Source organism: Mustela nigripes, chromosome 10 (assembly GCF_022355385.1).
Source record: "Mustela nigripes isolate SB6536 chromosome 10, MUSNIG.SB6536, whole genome shotgun sequence".
Lineage (NCBI taxonomy): Eukaryota > Metazoa > Chordata > Mammalia > Carnivora > Mustelidae > Mustela > Mustela nigripes.
The window spans coordinates 28,347,657-28,368,199 of NC_081566.1; the positions used below are offsets into that span (position 1 = coordinate 28,347,657).

The following is a 20,543-nucleotide window of genomic DNA, read 5'->3' on the forward strand; positions in this document are numbered from 1 at the left end:
ATGCCAAACACGAACTCTTCCTTCTGGATGCAAGGAGAAGGTAACAGACCTGACTTACTCTGCGGGCGCACAGCCACCTACACCGTTGTAAATAGCTATTTCCTGATGCTTGTGTGTTCCACTGTTGTTTTGGGAGGTAAGTGCTTGTTTCCAAATGTCATCTTTCCTCTGCTCTCTGAACCTTTTTCAGGGCAGAAAGCCATCACAACGTCATCAAAAGAAGTTTGGTGGAACTGTAAGATGTGAGTGAACGCGGGCAGGGTAGCTTCATTTAATTATCAGTAGCATCAGTACAATGTTCCTTCCTTCAGGGGCATGTGCTGAGCACAGCAGAGTGGTAGGCAGAAGGGGAGTCAGACAGTTCCTTAACCTCAAGGAGTCCTCTCACTGGGAAGACAGGAATTGTGATGCAGTGGGGTTGGTGTAACTGTCCAGCGGTGGCCTAGAAAGCCTCATGCTGCCTGCCTGCCAGGCCCAACCTAACCAACATGTATCTGGGATGAAGACAGGGCAATGGGGGCAAATAGGACCCAGACATTTGTTCCACAATTTGCACGGTTGTTGCAATTAGTTTTGTCCATTTTATTATGGCTTTTGATGTGATTTTACTTCAGAGAACATCCCCCCCACACCAACCCCTAGTGGGGAATTAGGAGAGACTTCACAATTAAGGGACTCTTAAATGATCATTAAGAATTCAATAGGAGGGGCACCTGGATGGCTCAGTGGGTTAAGCCGCTGCCTTCGGCTCAGGTCATGGTCTCAGGGTCCTCAGATCGAGTCCTCAGATCAGGCTCTCTGCTCTGCAGGGGGCCTACCTCCCTCCCTCTCTCTCTTTCTCTCTCTCTGCCTGCCTCTTGGCCTACTTGTGATCTCTCTCTGTCAAATAAATAAAATCTTAAAAAAAAAAAAAAAAAAGAATTCAATAGGAGGGGCACCTGGGTGGCTCAGTGGCTTAAGCCGCTGCCTTCGGCTCAGGTCATGGTCTCAGGGTCCTCTGATCCAGCCCCGCATTGCGCTCTCTGCTCAGCAGGGAGCCTGCTGCTCTGCCTACTTGTGATCTTTCTCTGTGTGTCAAATAAATAAAATGTTAAAAAAAAAAAAAGAAGTCAGTAGGAATGGTGAATGTTAGTCACACGGATGAAATACCAGATTGAAAAACACAGGTACTTTATTACCCCAGTTCAATGCTAGTGATGAGGGAAAAGTTTCTAGTGCTCTTTAAAACATTTTTCTTTGGGGGAAAAAAGGTCAGCTGCTTTAAAATCCTTTCTGGAATTGGGAATACTATGAAGAAATGATGAAGCAAATACTCATCTTCCATTTTACTTGTCAGAGAGTAAAATCACCTCCTCTCGGGCAAGCCTTGAAAACACACACTGAAGACTTTGGTCCCCTGTGGTACTAGGAGGTGGTGGTGACCATGAATCTCACCAGCTCTAGATCCTTAATGATTACATAGAGATAAGTGCTCAGCAGTAAGGGGCATTGCAGAAATAGTTGGAGAAACATTTCTTCAGCCCTACACAAAAGAGTTATTCAATAAATATGCACTAATTCAGCTGGAAGACAGGAAACGCAGAATCTGGAATGCCAATGAATCTTGCCCTAGGCATAAAGTGATTGGATTAAAGTCCATACATTGCTTCTGGAGGGAATGAGCTGAATAATACTGAACAGAGGAGAGAGTAGCAAGGTAAGAAAATGCACGTAGACAATAACGCAGGTCTCCTGTGACTTGTCTGGTGAAGGCAGCTTCCTTCTAGTTAGAGCTCAGTTGAAAGTATTTCTGACTTTTAGGAAAACTATAGAATATATGTTGCTGTAGTTTAGGATGAGTAATTACTAATAAAAGGTATACCAGGTAGATACGACGTCTGACTTTTTGTAATCTCTCGTCATCAGATCCATAGATCCTCTTGTACAGTGATCATAATGTGCCTGTCAGTGGGCAAATGGGAAATTGTTGGAACTTCAATATTTTCCAGATTCACCTGTAAGAAAAGCTTCATTATGTGTTTCTTAAGAGACAGCATTTGTAAGAGCTGTCAATTGTTTTTTATATGATGTGACCCTCAGGAAGTTTAAAATGAAATAGAGAAAGGGGATATTAAATGTTTTGAAAGTACACATTATGTCTAAATAACACATACATGTATTTCTTCAGGATTTTTGAGGACCTATTTAAGGAGTTCTGAAGTCACTGTCTTGATAATTCTTTCAGCGTCAGGGTTTGTGATAGGACAACTGGCTCACAGTTCTATTAAGGTATGTATGTACCTTATGTATGTGTGTACAATAATAAGTTAGTAAAGAACAGAGACCAAAATCAAGGTCTACTCTCACCCTGTCTGTGAATGTATGGAATTAAAAAAAAGGGGGTGGGGGGACAGCTGGTATTCTTGGGTGGTTCAGTTGGTAAGTGTCTGACTCTTGATCTTAGGGTTGTGAGTTCGGACCCCGGGGTTGCACTCCACATCCACCTTAAATAAAAAAATAAAAATTAAAAAAATGTGAACAGCTTCTGAAAAAATTCATCTGATATTATAAATTTTGAAAATGAAAAACCATACAATAAAAGACATATAAATTAGAGGTCCCTAATATTAGGGTCCGTAATCAAAGGAGCAAGACTGATACAAAGTGGAGGTCAAGCAAAGCTTTATTTCGCGCCAAGCATCGAGAATCATACTGACGGGTCAGGGCCGTCTCTTGGAAAGAGGTGACCCCTCCCAGCCTCACAGACTAACTTTTATAGAGGTAGTTTAGCCGGGCAATACACAGGTGGCCCGTGAGATTGCAATACACAGAAAAAAACTGCAGTCATGCTAAGTCTGCCACACACAGAAAAAACTGCTAGGTAACATACGGGGGGCCAATTGAATTTCAATTTACCCGAGTAGATATATGCGCGCCCCACTGATTGGATGTCTTCACCGGCCTGACCCGTCCTTGTATCTAGGCTTTGCAAGTAAGTTCCTCTGGGAGGGGACGGGGTCAATCTAAGTTGACTGCGTAGGGACAATCTAAGTTTACTGCAACAAAATGGCTCCCTCTGATTAAGTAGGCCCTTATACTTAAGATAAGACATTAGTATGGAAGTGAGTAAAATTGGATTGCACTTTGGGTTCTGCTTTGGGAGCCTTGCTCTTGTTTCTTTCCCATGTCCATACACAGGCTTTATTGTCTGCAACACAATGCAGATAATGATAATGTAGAGACATTATCAAAGGCAGCTGTTATTGTCATAATGAAACATGGTTACTCTTTCCTAACTGCTAGATTCAATGCAAAATGTGTCATATAATATATAATATAGATAGATACAAGAAACATTTTCTTAATTTACTAACTCTTGATTTCAAATGCATAACGTGATCAATAACAACTTGTCTCCCCTTTTATTTTTTTTTTTAAATGAAGATGATGCTTGTATCTGTCTAGGATTTTTAAAAGCCTCTTGTTACTCTTCTGAGACACTACTATGTAATGTTAGTAATGTTAGTAGCATTACTACTAACATCTTTTGAGTGTTTACTATATGCCCGGTTCTCTTTAAAGTGTTTTGTGTTTATTAACTTATTATTTATTCTTTTTTCCAGTTAAAAATGGAGCTGTTTAATTTTTAAAATGTGTTTTATTTGAGTATGGTTGACACATCATGTTACATTTGTTTTAGGTATCCAAAATAGTGATTCGACTTCTGTGTTATGCTATGTTCAACTTCTTACTAATTCTTGAGTTAATTCATCCACTTTCACAGAAACTCAGTGGAAGTAGGTATTCTATCCCATTTTACAGATGAGGATACTGAGGCACAGGGAGGTTAAGTAATGAAGAATAAAGTATTAGTTGAGTCCAAAACTTTTAAATATACAACCTTCACAATTTATGTCTTACATACACAGTATGTGCTATTATCTATGTGTTATTTTTCTCTACTTGATTCACTGAAGGACTTTATTGTTTTCTTTAAAGATTGATTTATTTATTTGAGAGAGAGGGAGAGAGCACCAGTGTGAGGGAGTGCAGGAGACAGGAGGGCAGTGGGAGAGAATCTTAAGCAGACTCCTGGCTGGCAGGGACCCAAACTGGGGCTCAGTCCCACAACCCATGAGACCCCAACCTGAGCCAAAACCAAAAGTCAGATGCTCAACCAACTGAGCTGCCCAGGTGCCCCAGCTCACTGAAGGAGAAATGAAAAATCTTAAGCAAATGTTTGTGAAATCATAAGTACCTGGGCAAGTTTCTCTTTTATGTTTCTTAATGCAAATTAGAACAAATATCTAAAAGTCAAATAAAAAAATACTTATCTGTGGATACCTAAAGTCATGTCAAGGATCACCAGTGGCAGGGGTATCACTTGTGAAAATGCTGATTACAGTACTTATCACAAACAATGTTTATGTAGCCCAAACTCGCATAATTCTCTAGTGAACAGAGGACTGTGCATGCACCTCATCTGGACAGTCAGATCAAGAAATCTACAAACCCCTCAGGACTGGTCTTGTAGATAATTGCAGATAGTTGCAGATTAGAATATACTAAAACTTACAATGATTGATATCACATCAATTTCTAATACCTCAAATTACCTACCACTGATTTTTAATACGACCAAATGGCAGCCAACTAATTTCTTATTTGTTCTTGTTACTTTAGGTGTACCAAATTGTCTACCCTCTTCTAAGAACACCAAGCTTTTCACTTTATTGTTATTTTGCACCTATAATTATATTTATGGCTGCTTTGGATGTGGACTTTTATATCCTCAAGAATGTGTTTTGGCAGGTAAGAACACAATTTAAAAAAATTATGGTCAATCTTGCTTTATTTATTTATTTGACAGAGAGAGAGAGAGAAAGATTCCAAGTAGGGAGAGAAGCAGGCAGAGAGAGAGGGGAAAGCGGACTCCCTGCCCAGCAGAGTCCCTGAGATCATGACCTGAGCCAAAGACAGAGGCTTAACCCACTGAGCCACCCAGGCGCCCCAATCTTGCTTATTTATGTTAGCAGAAAATATGTTTGTCTATAAAGAAGATTAGTCATTGGCAAATCTCACAGTTTAGTTGTTCTATCCTCCTTATTCTGTGAAACTACTAATTAAAAGGGAGTGAGGGGGAGGGAGAAGGAATAAATATTTGCTGAGTGACCACTGTGATGAGGCACTGAGCAAGTGTCTCTATTTTGTATGTAAACAAATTGCAGTTCACAGATCACAAACAAGGCTGACAAATGGCAGAGCCTAGATTCTGATCTCCTATCTGACTTCATCTCAAATATATCTGTAGATTTGCCTATTGTCACTGCTGACATTGTTTTACTTGTGGCTTCTCTTTTTCTTAATCATGGCTTGTCAGATGATTTTACTTTTTCTTTCAAAGAACACATTTTCTTTAGTTTTATTCTGTACTTTTTCTAACACCTTGAGTTAGAGGCTAGTTGATTGATTTTTAGTTTTCTTATTTTTTTGTATTTTGTACACTTAAAGTTTTAAATTTTCTGTAACTATTCTTTTAGCTTCACCGTGTTTTGATTTTTAGTGTTTTTTGTTTTTGTTTTGTTTGGGGGAGGGAGTGCACACACACCTGGCACTGGGGGAGGGGCAGCTGGAGAACCATAAGCAGGCTCCACACCCAGTGCAGAGCAGCAAGGGGCTCTGGCTCCCAATCCTAAGATCATGACCTGAGCAGAAATCAAGTCCGATGCTTAACCAACTGAGCCATCCAGGTCCCCCATGATTTTTAGTGCTCTCATTATCATCCCGAACCTACCTAAAACTTTTACTATACTTTTCCTTTAGACCATTAATTATTTTTTTCCCTATGTGTGGAGGAATTTTGTTTGTTTTATTTATTTATTCTTTTTTTTTTTTTTAAGATTTATTTATTTATTTATTTGACAGAGAGAAATCACAAGTAAACGGAGAGGCAGGCAGAGAGAGAGAGAGAGGGAAGCAGGCTCCCTGCTGAGCAGAGAGCCTGAGCGGGACTCGATCCCAGGACCCTGAGATCATGACCTGAGCCGAAGGCAGCGGCTTAACCCACTGAACTACCCAGGCGCCCTATTTATTTATTCTTAAAGTATAGTTGACATACAATATTATATCAACTTCAGGTGTATATCCTAGTGATTTGATAATTATATACATATGAAAAGCTCACCGTGATAAGCATAGTTACCATTTGTCTGTGGATTTTGCTTTGGATGTGGACTTTTATCAAAATCATACAAAGATTTACAATATTAATGACCATATTTTCCGTGTACTTTTATCCCCGCGACTTATTTTATAACTGAAAGTTTGTATGTCTTAGGCCCCTTCTACTATTTTGCCCATCCCCCCCACCCCTTTCCCTTTTGGCAACCTTTAGTTCGTTCTCTGTATTTATGAGTCTATTTCTGGCTTTTGTTTATTTGTTTGTTTGTTTGTTTTAGATTCCACCATGAGTGAAATCATACAGTATTTGTCTTTTTCTTCCTGGCTTATTTCACTTAGCACAATACCCTCTAGGTTCATCCATGTTGTCGCAAGTTGCAAAATTTCATTTTTTTAATGGCTGAGTCATAGCCCTTTAAATATATGTGCCAGGGGTGCCTAAGTGGCTCAGTGGGTTAAAGCCTCTGCCTTCGGCTCAGGTCATGATCCCGGGGTCCTGGAATCAAGCCTCACATCAGGCTCTCTGCTCAGCAGGGAGCCTGCTTCCTCCTCTCTCCGCCTGCCTCTCTGCCTACTTGTGATCTCTGTCTGTCAAATAAATAAATAAAATCTTTAAAAATAAATAAATAAATAAATAAATAAATGTGCCATATCTTTATCCATTCATCTATCGATAGACACTTAGGTTGCTTTCATATCTTGGCTATTGTAAATAATGCTGCTATAAACAGGGATGCATATATCTTTTTGAATTAGTGTTTTGTTTTCTTTGGACAAAAATACCTAGAATGTTGGAAATAGAACTGCCCTATGACTCAGTAATTGCACTACTGGGTATTTACCCTAAAGATACAAACGTAGTGGTCCGAAGGGGCACGTGCGCCTGAATGTTTATAGCAGCAATGTCCACAATAGCCAAACTATGGAAAGAACCTAGATGTCCATCAACAGCTGAATGGATAAAGAAGATGTGGTATATATACACAATGGAATACTATGCAGCCATCAAAAGAAATGAAATCTTGCCATTTGTGACGACATGGATGGTACTAGAGAGCATCATTCTTAGTGAAATAAGTCAATCTGAGAAAGACAAGTATCATATGATCTCCCTGATATGAAGAAGTGGAGATGCAACATGGGGGGTTAAGGGGGTAGGAGAATAATCAATGAAACAAGATGGGATTGGGAGGGAGACAAACCATAAGTGACTCTTAATCTCACAAAACAAACTGAGGCTTGCTGGGGGGAGGGGTCTTGGGGGAAGGGGTTGGGGTTATGGACATTGGAGAAGGTATGTGTTATGGTGAGTGCTGTGAAGTGTGTAAACCTGGCAATTCACAGACCTGTACCCCTGAGGATAAAAATACATTATATGTTTATTTTTAAAAATTAATTAATTAATTAATTTTTTAAAACCCTAGAAGTGAGATTATAGGATCTTATGATACTTCTAGTTTTAGTTTTTTGAGGAGTCTTTATATTGTTTTCGAGCTTAATAAAAAATAGAAATTAAATAAATAAAGGGAAGAAAGAATGAGAAGCAAAGGTAAATGCAAAGTGCAAAATTATATTGAGAAACCAGTCCAAATCTATTTATTTTTATTTTTTATTTTTTTTTAGATTTTATCTATTTATGTGATGGAGAGCACAAACAGGGGGGGTTGCAGACAGAGAGGGAGAGCAAGGGAGCACAATGCAGGGCTCAATCCCAAGACCCTGGGATCATGACCCGAGCCAAAGGCAGATGCTTAACCAACTTGGCAACCCAGGCAGTCCTTTAAAAAAGCAAAAGTGCTTTTTTAAAACTAATTTTTAATTTATGTTTTGAGGCAGACACTGCTTGCCTATCTGATATGCATTCTCTCTTTCTCATAACAGAAACTTACTAGATTTTGCTTGGTGTGGTAGTGGGCCCAGTGTGAATTATTTTATTTCCCAGCAAGTGGGAGCTGGGTAGCCTCAGAAAGAGAGGGTGACTGGTGAAATATATACAAAAGTCTGTTGAGTAAGGCTTCCAGAAAGCACTTAATAAGGGGCCAAATCAGCCAGAATATGCTTTTTGCCCTTTGTTTTACCTCTCTTTCTGCCTAGAGCCCTGTAAATAAACACTGAGGAAACCAGGCAACATTTCACACAGAAGCAGGAAAAAACAGCATTTCATTTTAAGAACATTTTGATGTTGGGAACTATTAAGTTGGATTGACAAAGAGAAAGATTAGTGAATTGCTCTTGTAACAATAAGATAGAATTTCTTTTGTTTGGAAAGGATGGTTTCTTTGCGGCAGGTAACCTAGAATACCTTTTAAAGTTATTTTTCAGAGTAGTCATATAAAATATATAAATAAGATCTGATTCTTCCATAAGTGAATGCACCCATGCCATCTTTAAATGTTGAATCTAACTCTGTGTTATGAATTGGTTTCACAGGTCTTGTTAACAGGATTAATTAGCTTTGTTGTGTCATTCATCATAATTGGATACGTGGTTCTGAAATTCAACAGAGATTTCTGGGATTTGCAGACTTCCCTACTCTTTAGCATGATCCTTGGCATGACAGATCCTATTCATTCTGTGAATTCACTGAAAACAATTGGTAAGTCATATTTATTTCTCTCTCTTACCTTGGAGATTAGAGATACTTTTTTTTTTTAATCTTGGTTTCTCTTTTCTTTTCTTTTTTTTTTTTTTGCATGAACTATACATGCAGCAGGGTAGATATTTATGCTATTTTTCTTGGAGATGGGACATTGATGGACTTGAAAGATGCCATGCAAATAAGGCAACCCCAAATCTGGGATAAATAGCACTAATTATAATCTCAAAGAATTTTTTCAAGAAGAAAAGAAACTTTTCTAGAAGGTGATAAAAAATTAGCATTCTTATTCCATTCCACTGAATTCTAAGTCTCAAGGTAGAAACTCTGCGCTATCCTCAGGGAAAGTTTTCCAAGGCCTTGCTACCTTTTGTTAGAACTGCCTCCCTTTCGATGTGCACTCCACTATTACTATTTAACATAGTACTGGGAGCCTTAGCCGTAAGCAATCAGACAACAAAAAGAAATAAAAGTTATCCAGATGGGCAAGGAAGAAGTCAGACTTTCACTCTTTCCAGATGACATGAAACTCTATGTAGAAAACCCAAAAGACTCCACCAAAAAGTTGCGAGAACTAATACATGAATTCAGTGAAATAGCAGGATATAAAATCAATGTGCAGAAATCTGTTGTATTTCTATTTACCAATAAGGAAGCAGCAGAAAAAGAAATCAAGGAATTGATCCCATTTGCAATTGCACCAAAACAATAAGATAACTAGGAATACACCTAACCAAAGAAGTAAAAGATCTGTACTCTGAAAACCATAAAACACTTAAGAAAGTAATTGAAGAGGACACTAAGAAATGGAAAAGCATTCCATGCTCATGGACTGGAAGAACAAACATTGTTAAAATGTCTATACTTCCCAAAGCAAGCTACACATTTAATGCAATCCTGATCAAAATAACACCAGCACTTTTCACAGTTAGAATAAACAGTCTAAAATTTGTATGGAACCACAAAAGCCCCTGAATAGCATCCTGAAAAAGAAAAACAAAACTGGAAGCATCACAATTCCAGATTTCAAGATTTATTACAAAGTTATAACCATTAAGACAGTATGGTACCAGCATAAAAACAGACACATAAATCAATGGAACAGAATAGAGAGCCCAGAAATGGACCCACGACTATGTGGTCAACTAATCCTCAACTAAGTAGGAAAGAATATGCAATGGATAAAAGACAGTCTCTTCAACAAATGGTGTTGGGAAAAACTGGACAGCAACAAGCAAAAGAACAAAACTAGACCACTTTCTTATAACATATACAAAAATAACTTCAAAATAGATGAAAGATTTAAATGTGAGACAAGAAACCTTCAAGATTCTAGAAGAAAACACAGGCAGAAACCTCTTTGACTTTGGCGGTAGCAACGTCTTCCTAGACACATCACCAGAGACAAGGGAAACAAAAGCAAAAATGAACTATTGGGACCTCATCAAGATAAAAAGTTTCTGCACAGTGAAGGAAACAACCAATGAAAGGAATGGGAGAAGATATTTGCAAATGACTTATCTGATAAGGGTTAGTATCCAAAGTCTGTTAAGAACTCAACAGCCAAAACCCAAAAAATCCAGTCAAGAAATAGGCAGAAGACATGAACAGACATCTTTCTTTCTTTCTTTGACAGACAGAGATCACAAGCCCCAAAGCGGGGCTTGATCCTAGGACCCTGAGATCATAACCTGAGTGGAAGGCAGAGACTTTAACCCACTGAGCTACCCAGGCACCCCTGAACAGACATTTTTCCTAGGAAGACATCCAGATGGTTAACAGGCACATGAAAAATGCTCCATATCACTCATCATTAGGGAAATAAAAATCAAAACCACAATGAGATACCACCTCTCACCTGTCAGAATGTCTAAAATTAACAATACAAGAAGCAACAGGTGTTGAAGAGGATGTGGAGAAAGGGGAACGTCCTTACACTGTTAGTGGGAATGCAAACTGGCACTCTGGAAAACAGTATGGAGGTTCCTCAAAAGGCTGGAGATAGAACTACCCTAGATGCAGCAATTGCACTGCTAAATATTTATCCAAAGGATATAAAAATGCTGATTCAAAAGTGTACATGCGCTGTGCATTTTATAGCAATATCATCAACAATAGCCAAATTATTGAGAGAGCCCAGATGTCCACTGACTGATGAATGGATAAAGAAAATATAGTATATATACACAATGGAATATCATTCAGCCACCAAAAAGAATGAAATTTTGCCATTTGTGACAATGTGATGGAAGAGTGTATTATGCTAAGTGAAATAAGTCAGTCAGAGAAAGACAAATACAGTATGAGCCAACTCATATGTGGAATTTCAGAAAGGAAACAAATGAATACATGGGAATGGGGGGGAAGGGAGAGAGGGAAATAAACACAAGAGACGCTTAACAATACAGAACAAACTGGGGTGATGGAGGGAGTTCGGTGGGGGGTTGGGATAGATTGGTAAAGGGTACAAAGCAGGGCACTTGTGATGCACACTGCGTGGCAGGTAAGTGATGAACCACTGAATTCTACTCCAGAGACCAATATTGCACTGTAATTTAACAAGTAAAATTTAAATATTTAAAATCACACAAAAAATTTTGAAAATATATACACCAGAAGAAGGAGATGGAGAGGAAGAGGAAGAGGAAAGAAGAAGAAAAAAGGAACAAAATAAAGAGAAGGAAGAACAGTCTCCTTTTGAACTAGCTAACTTTAAAGCAGGTAGTGGAAGGGGGTGTAGTTTATTTAAAAGAAATGGGTAGGAACATAGTTGGGCAAAAACATGTTCAATAATAGCTTATTCCCAAGAGGGTTTCAAGTCCTGCAGTACTTCCCTCTTATTTGGTAAAAGATGATTTTACTCGGAAACATCCCCCTGTTGTCATGTTTTATTAACACAGCAGTAAAAACATGAAATGATTAGATGCTATGGTTTCTGTTTTTGACTTGAAAATATTTTCCTAACCAATTTTAAGGTATTTATATTGAGTGGAAATATATTATATATTGCCTTATGACTGGAATGGGAAACCTCCAACCTTGCCCACAAGTGGGATTCCCAATTTGATACCCACTTATATGTACAGTTGGGAAAACGTAAGTTTTAAGACACTTTTGGTAGTGATATCCGAAATTATCAGACTTCTCAAAGTCTCATCCTGTCTCCCTCTTTTTTCTCTCACTCTTTTTTCTTTCTCTCTCTCTCTCTCTTTTTAAAAGTACAATTTTCCCCTATTTTTCCTTCATCTGCCTTTCTCATTTAGCCATTTGTATTTGCCAGCTGTTTTATTCCTCTCATTTTTTTCCTGCTCCTTTTTCTGAAATCTCATGACTGTAAGTGACTACAATAACATTATTTATAACATTATTTATTGCAGTTTCAATATTCAATTTTTTTCAAAAAAGAAGTATAATGGAAAGTTTTCTATTTCTTTAAAAGAAAACTAATGAAGCTATTTAGCTCTTAGTTGATATTTCTTTATGTCAGTAATGCTCAAGGTGGTATGTGGATTCTGGATCCAATAACATTTTTTCCTTGTAAAACAAATTTTGGCTCATTTTTAGGGGGGATATCATTCTTCTTTATGGTATTCACAGAGTCATCATTTAGGCTCTATGTGTGAATTAGATAAATGGTCCTTTCTTCAAAAACAGTTCATTTCTAACTGTCGTAATACATTAATTTTTTAAAGGAAAGATAGTTTTGCCACATGCCTAAAATTATCATAATACACAAAACTATAGTTCCTATAAGCACTTAAATAGTGCTTCTTTTGATGTGGTGCCCTTGTGCCGTGTAAACTCTGCAGTTTCAATGGCCTGAGCCACTGCAAAAAGTAGTGGGTGTTCACATGCAAGAGAAAAGGAACTTGTCGGGGCATCTGGGTAGCTCAGTCATTGGGCGTGGGATCTGCCTTTGGCTTAGGTCATGATCCCAGGGACTTGGGATGATGTCCTGCATTGGGTTCCTTGCTCAGCGGGAAGCCTGCTTCTCCCTCACCCACTTCCCCTGCTTGTGTTCCCTCTCTCCCTGTCTCTCTCTCTCTGTCAAATAAATTAATTAAATCTTAAAAAGAAAAGAAAAAAAAAAGAAAAGGAACTTGTGTATTTATTACCTGTTTGAAAAGAATGTACTGGGCTGAAATTTTTGCTTTAAAACAAATCTGGAATACGTCCTTATAAAGGAGTAATGTGTTAAGTTTTAGTATGATCTCAATTGAGGAAAAAGTTTATAAGCTCATACATTAAGGTTGTATCTGAGTTGTGAAATTGTACATGGTTTTTGTTTTATTCTTTCCTTATCCAAATTTCACAATGAATTAGAGAACATAAGTTAGTTCCACATTAAGCCAATAAAGAATGGGGAAGTAATTCTTACGGTATTTTGCTATTAATCGCTGTAAGTCAAGGTCAAAGCTTCATACTGAGGCATGTGGGTGGTTCAACCAATTAAGTGTCTTGATCTCTGCTCAGGTCATGATCCCAGGGTTCTGGGATCCAGCCTCAGATCAGGGCTAAGCAGGGAGCCTTCTTCCTCACCCTCTTCCTGCTTGTGCTCTCTTTTTCTCTCTCAAGTAAATACAATCTTTTAAAAAAAATCTTCATACTTCAGACCTCATATTTTACCTATTCCTGGTTGACTCACTGAATTTGATGAAGGATGAAAGGATTTCTTGACCAACTAAACCAAATGTGCTAATAGTTTCTACACCTCTTTAACCAGTATTTTTGTGCCTTCTGTCACAGTGAAAGCTAGCAACAGGTAGTAAGCTGAAGACTGGTTAGCAGCCCTCCTGGGAGTTTCCTGGGTGTGATTTGAAACTGACTCACATACGTGGAGGGCAGGGAGAGACTAAAGCAAGAGGCAGGTCACTGCAGGTTAGTAGTTGACAGTTTTTGTAAGCAAAAGAAACTTACATACATGGCTTAGCTTGGGCTAAGATGAAACATCCCTGCGCCTGCCCACCAAATCTGGAAAGTTTATCTAGAGAAGTTCCCTGGGTCCAGTCACGTACACGGTACGGGTGTTCTGAACACCACATCACCACCTCAAGGTTCTGTCCTTGGAGCAACCTCTGGGAACAGGAAAGGCAAGTGGAACTCACATTCCAGGGACAGGGGAGGGGCTGAAGGGCCTTCAGTCATGCAGGACCAAGTCACGGGTCAACGGCCAGTCATATCTTCTTGGTGGTATCAAAGAAGCAGGAAAATATAACCCATAAAGCGTACAAAAAGAGTAAGTAGAGGGAGTAGTGAGGCAGGCGGTAGAATTAGTAGACAAAAACCTTAAAGCAGTTATTGTAACTGTATTCTATATGTTCAAAAAATTAGAGGAAAGATTAATGCTGGGGTAGAACTTACTCCTATCAGCAGTAGAAACTACCCAAAATGAAGCACACAGAGAGAAAGACTAAGAGAAGGGAATAGAACATCCGTGAGCACCTGTGGGACAACTTCATGTGGCTTAATATCCAAGTCCCTCAAAGAGAGGAGACAGGAAGAAAGGAAAAATATTTGAAGAAATAATGAATGAAAATTTTCTAAACTTGATGAAGATTTTATAGCCACAGATTTCAAGAAGCTCAACATACCACGAGCCCAAGAAACAAAAAACTACATCATGGCATGTAAAAATCAAGTTCCTAGAAAGCAATGATAAAGAGAATATCTTAAAGGCAGCCAGAGGAGGGAAAAGAGACACACTATATGCAGAGGAACAAAAATAATAACAACTTCTTTTCAGAAACAATGCAAGCCAAAAGATGGTGGAGCGACATTGTTAAAGTACCAAAAGAAAAGCTAGGAATTCTCAATGAGAATATCTTTCAAAAGCAAAGAATATCTTTCTTAAACATATTGAAGTTGAAAGAATTTACCACCAGTAGCCCTGTGCTATTTAAAAAAAAAAAAATGTTAAAGGAAGTTAGGCAGAGAGAAACTGGCATCAAATGGAAATTTGGATCTACACAAAGCAATAGGAAGTACTGTAATTGGCAACATATGGGAAAATATGACTTTTTTCTTATTTTAAATCGCTTTAAAAGATGACATTTAAAGCAAAGTGTGGGGTAGATTTATCTGCTCCCCCATTCTTTGTGAATGGTTTCCACTCTCGGGATCACAAGTTGGTGATTAAAATTCCGGCCATCACATTCCACATTTCAGGGAAGAAGAGGAAGAAGAACAAGGGACAAAAAGATGCTCTTTTCAATCAAGTCACTTCTCCCTCCAAGAAATTTTCCTGAAGTACCAGTTGGTGACTTCCCCTTATTTTTATCTCAGTGGGCACTCTTAGAAGCCTAGGCTATGAGGAAAAGTGGTCATTTAACAGGACACATTGTCACCCTGGATAAAACCAGTATTTTTACCAACATCAGAAGAGGGATACCAGTTGAACAAGTGCCAGTCACTCTCATCCTCTGTCTGTATATCACAGAGCAATTAATTTGATTATATTTACCATTACACTAAGCTGTTTGTGAATGCTAAGTACCAGTAAGATTTTGTATTTAATTTTTATTAACAGCTTTATTGAAATATAATCCACATACCATAAAATTCATCCTTTTAAACTACAAGGGCGTGTGGCTAGCTCAGTCAGTAGGGCCCGCGATTCTTGATCCTCAGGGTCATGAGTTCAAGTCCCGTTATTGGCTGTGGAGCCTACTTAAAAAGAAAAAATTTTAAAAATATTTAAACTGTAGGTTTCAGTAGTCTATATTTGCAGAGTTATACAACCATCATCACTCTATAATTTTAGAACATTTTTATCACCCCAAAAGAAATCTCCTACCCATTAGCAGTCACTTCTCATTCTTCCATTTGCCCAAACCCTTAGCAACACTGAGTCTGTTTTCTGTCTATGGATTTGCCTATTCTGGACATTTCATACACATCAAACCATACAACATGGTTTCCATGTTTGGCTTCTTTCACTCTGTATAATGCTTTCAAAGTTCATCCATGTTGTAACATGTATCAGTTAGTACTTCATTCTTTTCTGTGGATGAATAATTCAATTGATTATTATGAGTAATGCTGTTATGAACATTCGTGTACAAATTTTTGTGTGGACATGGGTTTTCAGTTCTCTTGGGCATATGTCTATGAGTAGAATTGCTGGGTCATCCTTTGTACTTCTTTCCTTTTTCCTTTTATTATTTGAGAGAGAGAGAGAAAGTATGTGTGTGTGTGTGTGTGTGTGTGTGTGTGCACGAGCGCGCGCGCACGTGTGCACCAGGGGAGGAGGGAAGGGCAGAGGGAGAGAGAGAATCTTAAGCAGGCTCCATACCCAATGTGGAGCCTGATGCAGCGCTTGATCTCACAACCCTGAGATCACGATCTGAGCCAAAATCAAGATTGGACACTCAACCAAAGAAGCCACCCAGGCACCCCTGTACTTATTTCTAAAATGTGATTTTTGTGGAGTCTATTCATGCTTATTCAAGCTAAATATTGTGTCCTGAGAAGTGCTCTGTCTCATTCCAAAACTCAAGCATGGTTTGAGGACGTGGACACTTCAAAGAATGCTCTTGTCCTGTTCCTTTATCATTGGAGAGATTAAAAATGGTGATTGTGGGGCACCTGGGTGGCTCAGTGGGTTAAGCCTCTGATTTTGGCTCAGATCATGATCCCAGGGTCCTGGGATCAAGCCCCACATTGGGCTCTCTGCTCTATGGGGAGTCTGCTTCCCCCCTCAACCCGCCTGCCTCTCTGCCTACTTGTGATTTCTCTCTCTGTGTCAAATAAATAAATAAAATCTTTTTTTAAAAAAAGATGACTGTGATTGTCTCACAGAACCATCCCAGTCATGGCTTTTTTGTTTTTTGTCTGACATATTCCTTCTCTTCTATTTTTGTGTTTCTTGTGAAAGAGCATCATTTTTATGTACCAAATTAAATTATATTTTTTATTTCCCTTTCCAGGTATTTCCAAAATGTATACTGATATCATAAGAGGAGAATCAATGATCATTTGTGGTTTCACATCCATTTGTTTTGGAGTATTTCGGAGCAACAGTCTCCACGTGGCTGTATTTACAGGTAGGAGCATCTTTTTTGTCTTATTTTCTAGAATCATTCTTGTATGATACATTTCAGTTCACACTGAAATTAAAATATATTAAAGGGCACCTGTCTGGTTTGACCAGAGGGCATGTGACTCTCTATCTCAGGGTCATGGGTTCGAGACCCATGTTGGGTGTACAGATTACTTAAATAAATAAAAAAATCTTAAAAAAAATAAAAATAAAACAAAACACATTCAAGATGTCTTAACTTTACTACTTTCTCTATACTTTACTTTTCGACCAATCAAAATAGCATATCAGATAACAGGAAAATAATTACCATCTATGTGTTTTCTTGGACAGTAAGGGGGAAAGTATGTTAAAGAAATCTATTTCATCTCTTTCCTTCACACCCAGACACACACAGGCACACACATCATCTGGCTCAGAGTAACTTCTTGCCTGGATCAATCCGAATCTCAGTGAGCAGATATTAAGAATTTACCTGATCCTGACTTTGAGCCTGCGGGCGAAGGCAGAACATTTCTGGCAGCACTTCAGAGTCAGGTCCTAGAAGCCATACTAGATTCTTGTGGTTGAAGTTCACTGGGATATGGAGCACGCTGCTTTGCTAGGTTTCCAGATGTGGTTCTACTAGAAAAGAAAGCAGGCAGGGAAATCACAGCATGAAAAGGGAAAAGGTGAACTCCTGATCGGTGTGATAGTTTTAGGACAGAGGTGCTAAAAGGAGGAAGAATATTGGTGATAAAAGGGCTTTGTAGGGCTTCTCAATGGGGAGCTACAGGTGTTTGGGGTAGACAATCTGTTATTTAGGACTACCCTTGGCATTGCCTGAAACCTGCTCACTCCTGCCACTGTTGCCCTCATTTATTGTGACTATGGAAAATTCCTCTTCTCCATTTCCCAAATGCCCCTGGGCTGGGGGCAGGGGTCACAAATAGACAGCAGGTTGATGGGGACTCTGGACATGATTTGCTTGGCCCTAACACAGTTTGTAAAAAATATGAATTCGGATGTCCTTTGGTCAGACATTCACTCCCCAGTTTGTCACAGGCTTTTCACATCTATGCTCCCTGCCTGGCTTCTGAGGACATTCCAGTCTGCTGTCCCCAGAGAAGCAAATCTCCAGCAACCGACTGTAAGGGAAATACACCCCAGAGTGTCTGTTTTGCCAGGCTTTCATGGGAAGCTTCCACTTGCTGAAGAACAAGGTCCCATTCAAAATCTCAAAAGCAAACCAAGGTGCATAGACACAAATGCCATCAGTGAGAGAATGAAAACTATAGTTCAACTTCCTTTTTTTTATTTTCTTTTTCCAGAGTTACAAATAATCTTGAGCCTCTGCTTGGACATCTTGGGAAGCATAATATGTGGATATTCGTGTGCAAGGATCATTCAATTTATACTGACTGACCTCTTTAGCAATATACTTACCAGTGTCATTCTTTGCATTTCAATGGTGTACATGACTTTCTACATTGGTAAGGCAGAAGCAGATACAAAAACTGCTGTCGTTAAAGGGAATTTTATGTATCTTGGTTTGTTTGTTTGTTTAAAGATTTTATTTATTTATTTGACAGTCAGAGATCACAAGTAGGCAGCGAGGCAGGCAGAGAGAAGAGGGGAGGCAGGCTCCTTGCTGAGCAGAGAGCCTAATGCGGGGCTCCATCTCAGGACCCTGGGATGATGACCTGAGCTGAAGGCAGAGACCTAACCCAGTGAGCCACCCAGGCGCCCCATATCTTTGGTTTTCAGTGATCTTGAATCCAGTTGCCTCTTCTCATTTGCTTCCTCCTTGTGATAGCCCCTCTGTGCATCTTGTCATATTATCCTTGTGCCACTTCTAGCTCTTTCCCGGTCTCTCCTAAGGTCCCCTTAATTCCAAGTCCACATCCCTTCCCTCTGTATTTCTTCTCCATGTAAATACTCTGTTACTCTTTTTGAGCCCCACCTTTTGACCTTACTTCCCCCCCCACCCGAAGATTTTTATTTATTTATTTGACAGAGATCACAAGAAGGCAGAGAAGCAGGCAGAGAGAGAGGGGAAAGCAGACTCCCCCACCGAGCAGAAAGCCCAATGCGGGACTTGATCTCAGGACTGTGAGATCATGACCTGAGCCAAAGGCAGAGGCTTAACCCACTGAGCCACCCAGGCACCACTTGAACTTTCATTTAATCACCAGCAATCCCCTGCAAGAGCTCAGTGATGATTCCTGTCCTGACCCTTAGCAGCCCATTTCTAAAATGAGTTTGCTGGGTGAGATGCTCCTGAAGTCTTTCCAACCCAACCGTCTTTCATTCAGTGAGTACCAGACTGAGGAGACTGTAGGAACAGCAGCCTTTACCAGCAGCTAGGAGGCAGGGAAAGAGAGGGAGAAATTAGGCATACCTGTGTCTGGAAGAGTAGCAGGGAGTGGAATAATCGCAGGAAGCGGAGAGCCTAGCACTGCTAGCCCGGCGATGATCATTTGTTGGTTTCGTCTAGTGAGATGGGCAGTTAAAGTTTTTACTGACCTGAAGGAGGTAGCTAGTCCCCAAGAGCTGTAGTAACTACACCGAGACAGTCAGATCTTGCTTCTGCTCTCAGGCCACACAGTAGAGCCACTTCCATCTGGGAAAGACCTCAGATATCAAGAGCTTAATTACTCCTCCTGTCACCTCCCGTCACCTAAAAGTGCTACTTCCTCTGTAGGTAAGTGGCCACCCAGGAGCTGCTTACTGCCCCAATCAGTAAAATTACAGAAAGCCTTCACTGAAGGGTCACTTCCTTCTTCTTTCTTTTTCCTTCCTCCCTCCCATTCTTCCTTCCTCTCTTCTTTCTCCCCGTGAACCTTTATGGATGCCTTAAATATCTGAAGAGAAAAATTTAAAAATTAATATTTCCATTTCTTCCACTAGAGCACGAGTTTCTTGAGGCGTGGAGGCTGTCTTTTACTCAACTTTTTATTTATTCCTGTCTCTGTGTGTCCCCCTCCCAGCCGGGCCCAGTGCTCCCGATGTGCCTGAAAGTAATTTAACACATGTGGGTCGAATAACCTGATACGAGTTCTTGAAGAGCTTTGGAGTTAGGCAGACTTGAATTCAAACCTCACAGTTTATTCAAACTTGAATTCAAACTTCACAGTTTATTTGCTTGTTGACCTTGGGATTTTACTCACCCTCTCTAAGCTTTAGCTAGTTTCCTCATCTATAAAAGTGGTATAGAGACACCTAATTTATAGGGTTATTGCTGGCACCAGCGAGATAATGTGTGTTAGGTGACTTGCTCATGCTGATGTGCTGGAGATAGAACTTACCTCCTTGCAGGAGCTGATGGCACATATGTCTTCAGAACTCTGTGCAGGCGGCATTATTTGAAATTGGCCCTATTGGGAGCATTTACACCATGAAAATTGGCAGATGTTACCCAGCAGGGATTGATTGATTTTTTTATTATTATTATTTTTATTTTTATTCTTCTTTTTTTTTTTTTTTTACCTCCAGAGAGCTGATTTTAACATTTATCAGCTCACCACTGGACTCAAGTTAGGGCAGCCAACAAATGTTGGTTCCTTTCCACTTTCCTTCTAAAAGATGAAGGTGCTTCCAGTCAGTGGTTGGAAAGCCTGGAACAGATCCTTCCTTTTAGTCCCAGAGGGAATCACTGCTGAGCCGTGATGTTGGACCTCTACCCTCCAGAACTCTGAGACAATATAATTCATGCTGTTTAAGATAGTTTGTGGTACTCTGTTCCAGCAGCCCCAGAAACGGATAGTCCTC

At 39.5% G+C, this 20,543-nt stretch overlaps 1 protein-coding gene across 1 annotated transcript in view; it reads left to right on the plus strand.

Moving 5' to 3' along the window:
• The window catches only part of SLC9C2 (solute carrier family 9 member C2 (putative)), a 98,542-nt gene continuing 77,999 nt past the window's right edge, over window positions 1-20,543 (plus strand). The window contains exons 1-6 of the mRNA XM_059413937.1: window positions 1-136; window positions 2,168-2,268; window positions 4,663-4,791; window positions 8,590-8,755; window positions 16,681-16,797; window positions 18,104-18,265. Of these exons, the coding sequence (XP_059269920.1) occupies window positions 1-136; window positions 2,168-2,268; window positions 4,663-4,791; window positions 8,590-8,755; window positions 16,681-16,797; window positions 18,104-18,265 (811 nt within the window). The remainder of the gene's footprint in view (window positions 137-2,167; window positions 2,269-4,662; window positions 4,792-8,589; window positions 8,756-16,680; window positions 16,798-18,103; window positions 18,266-20,543) is intronic.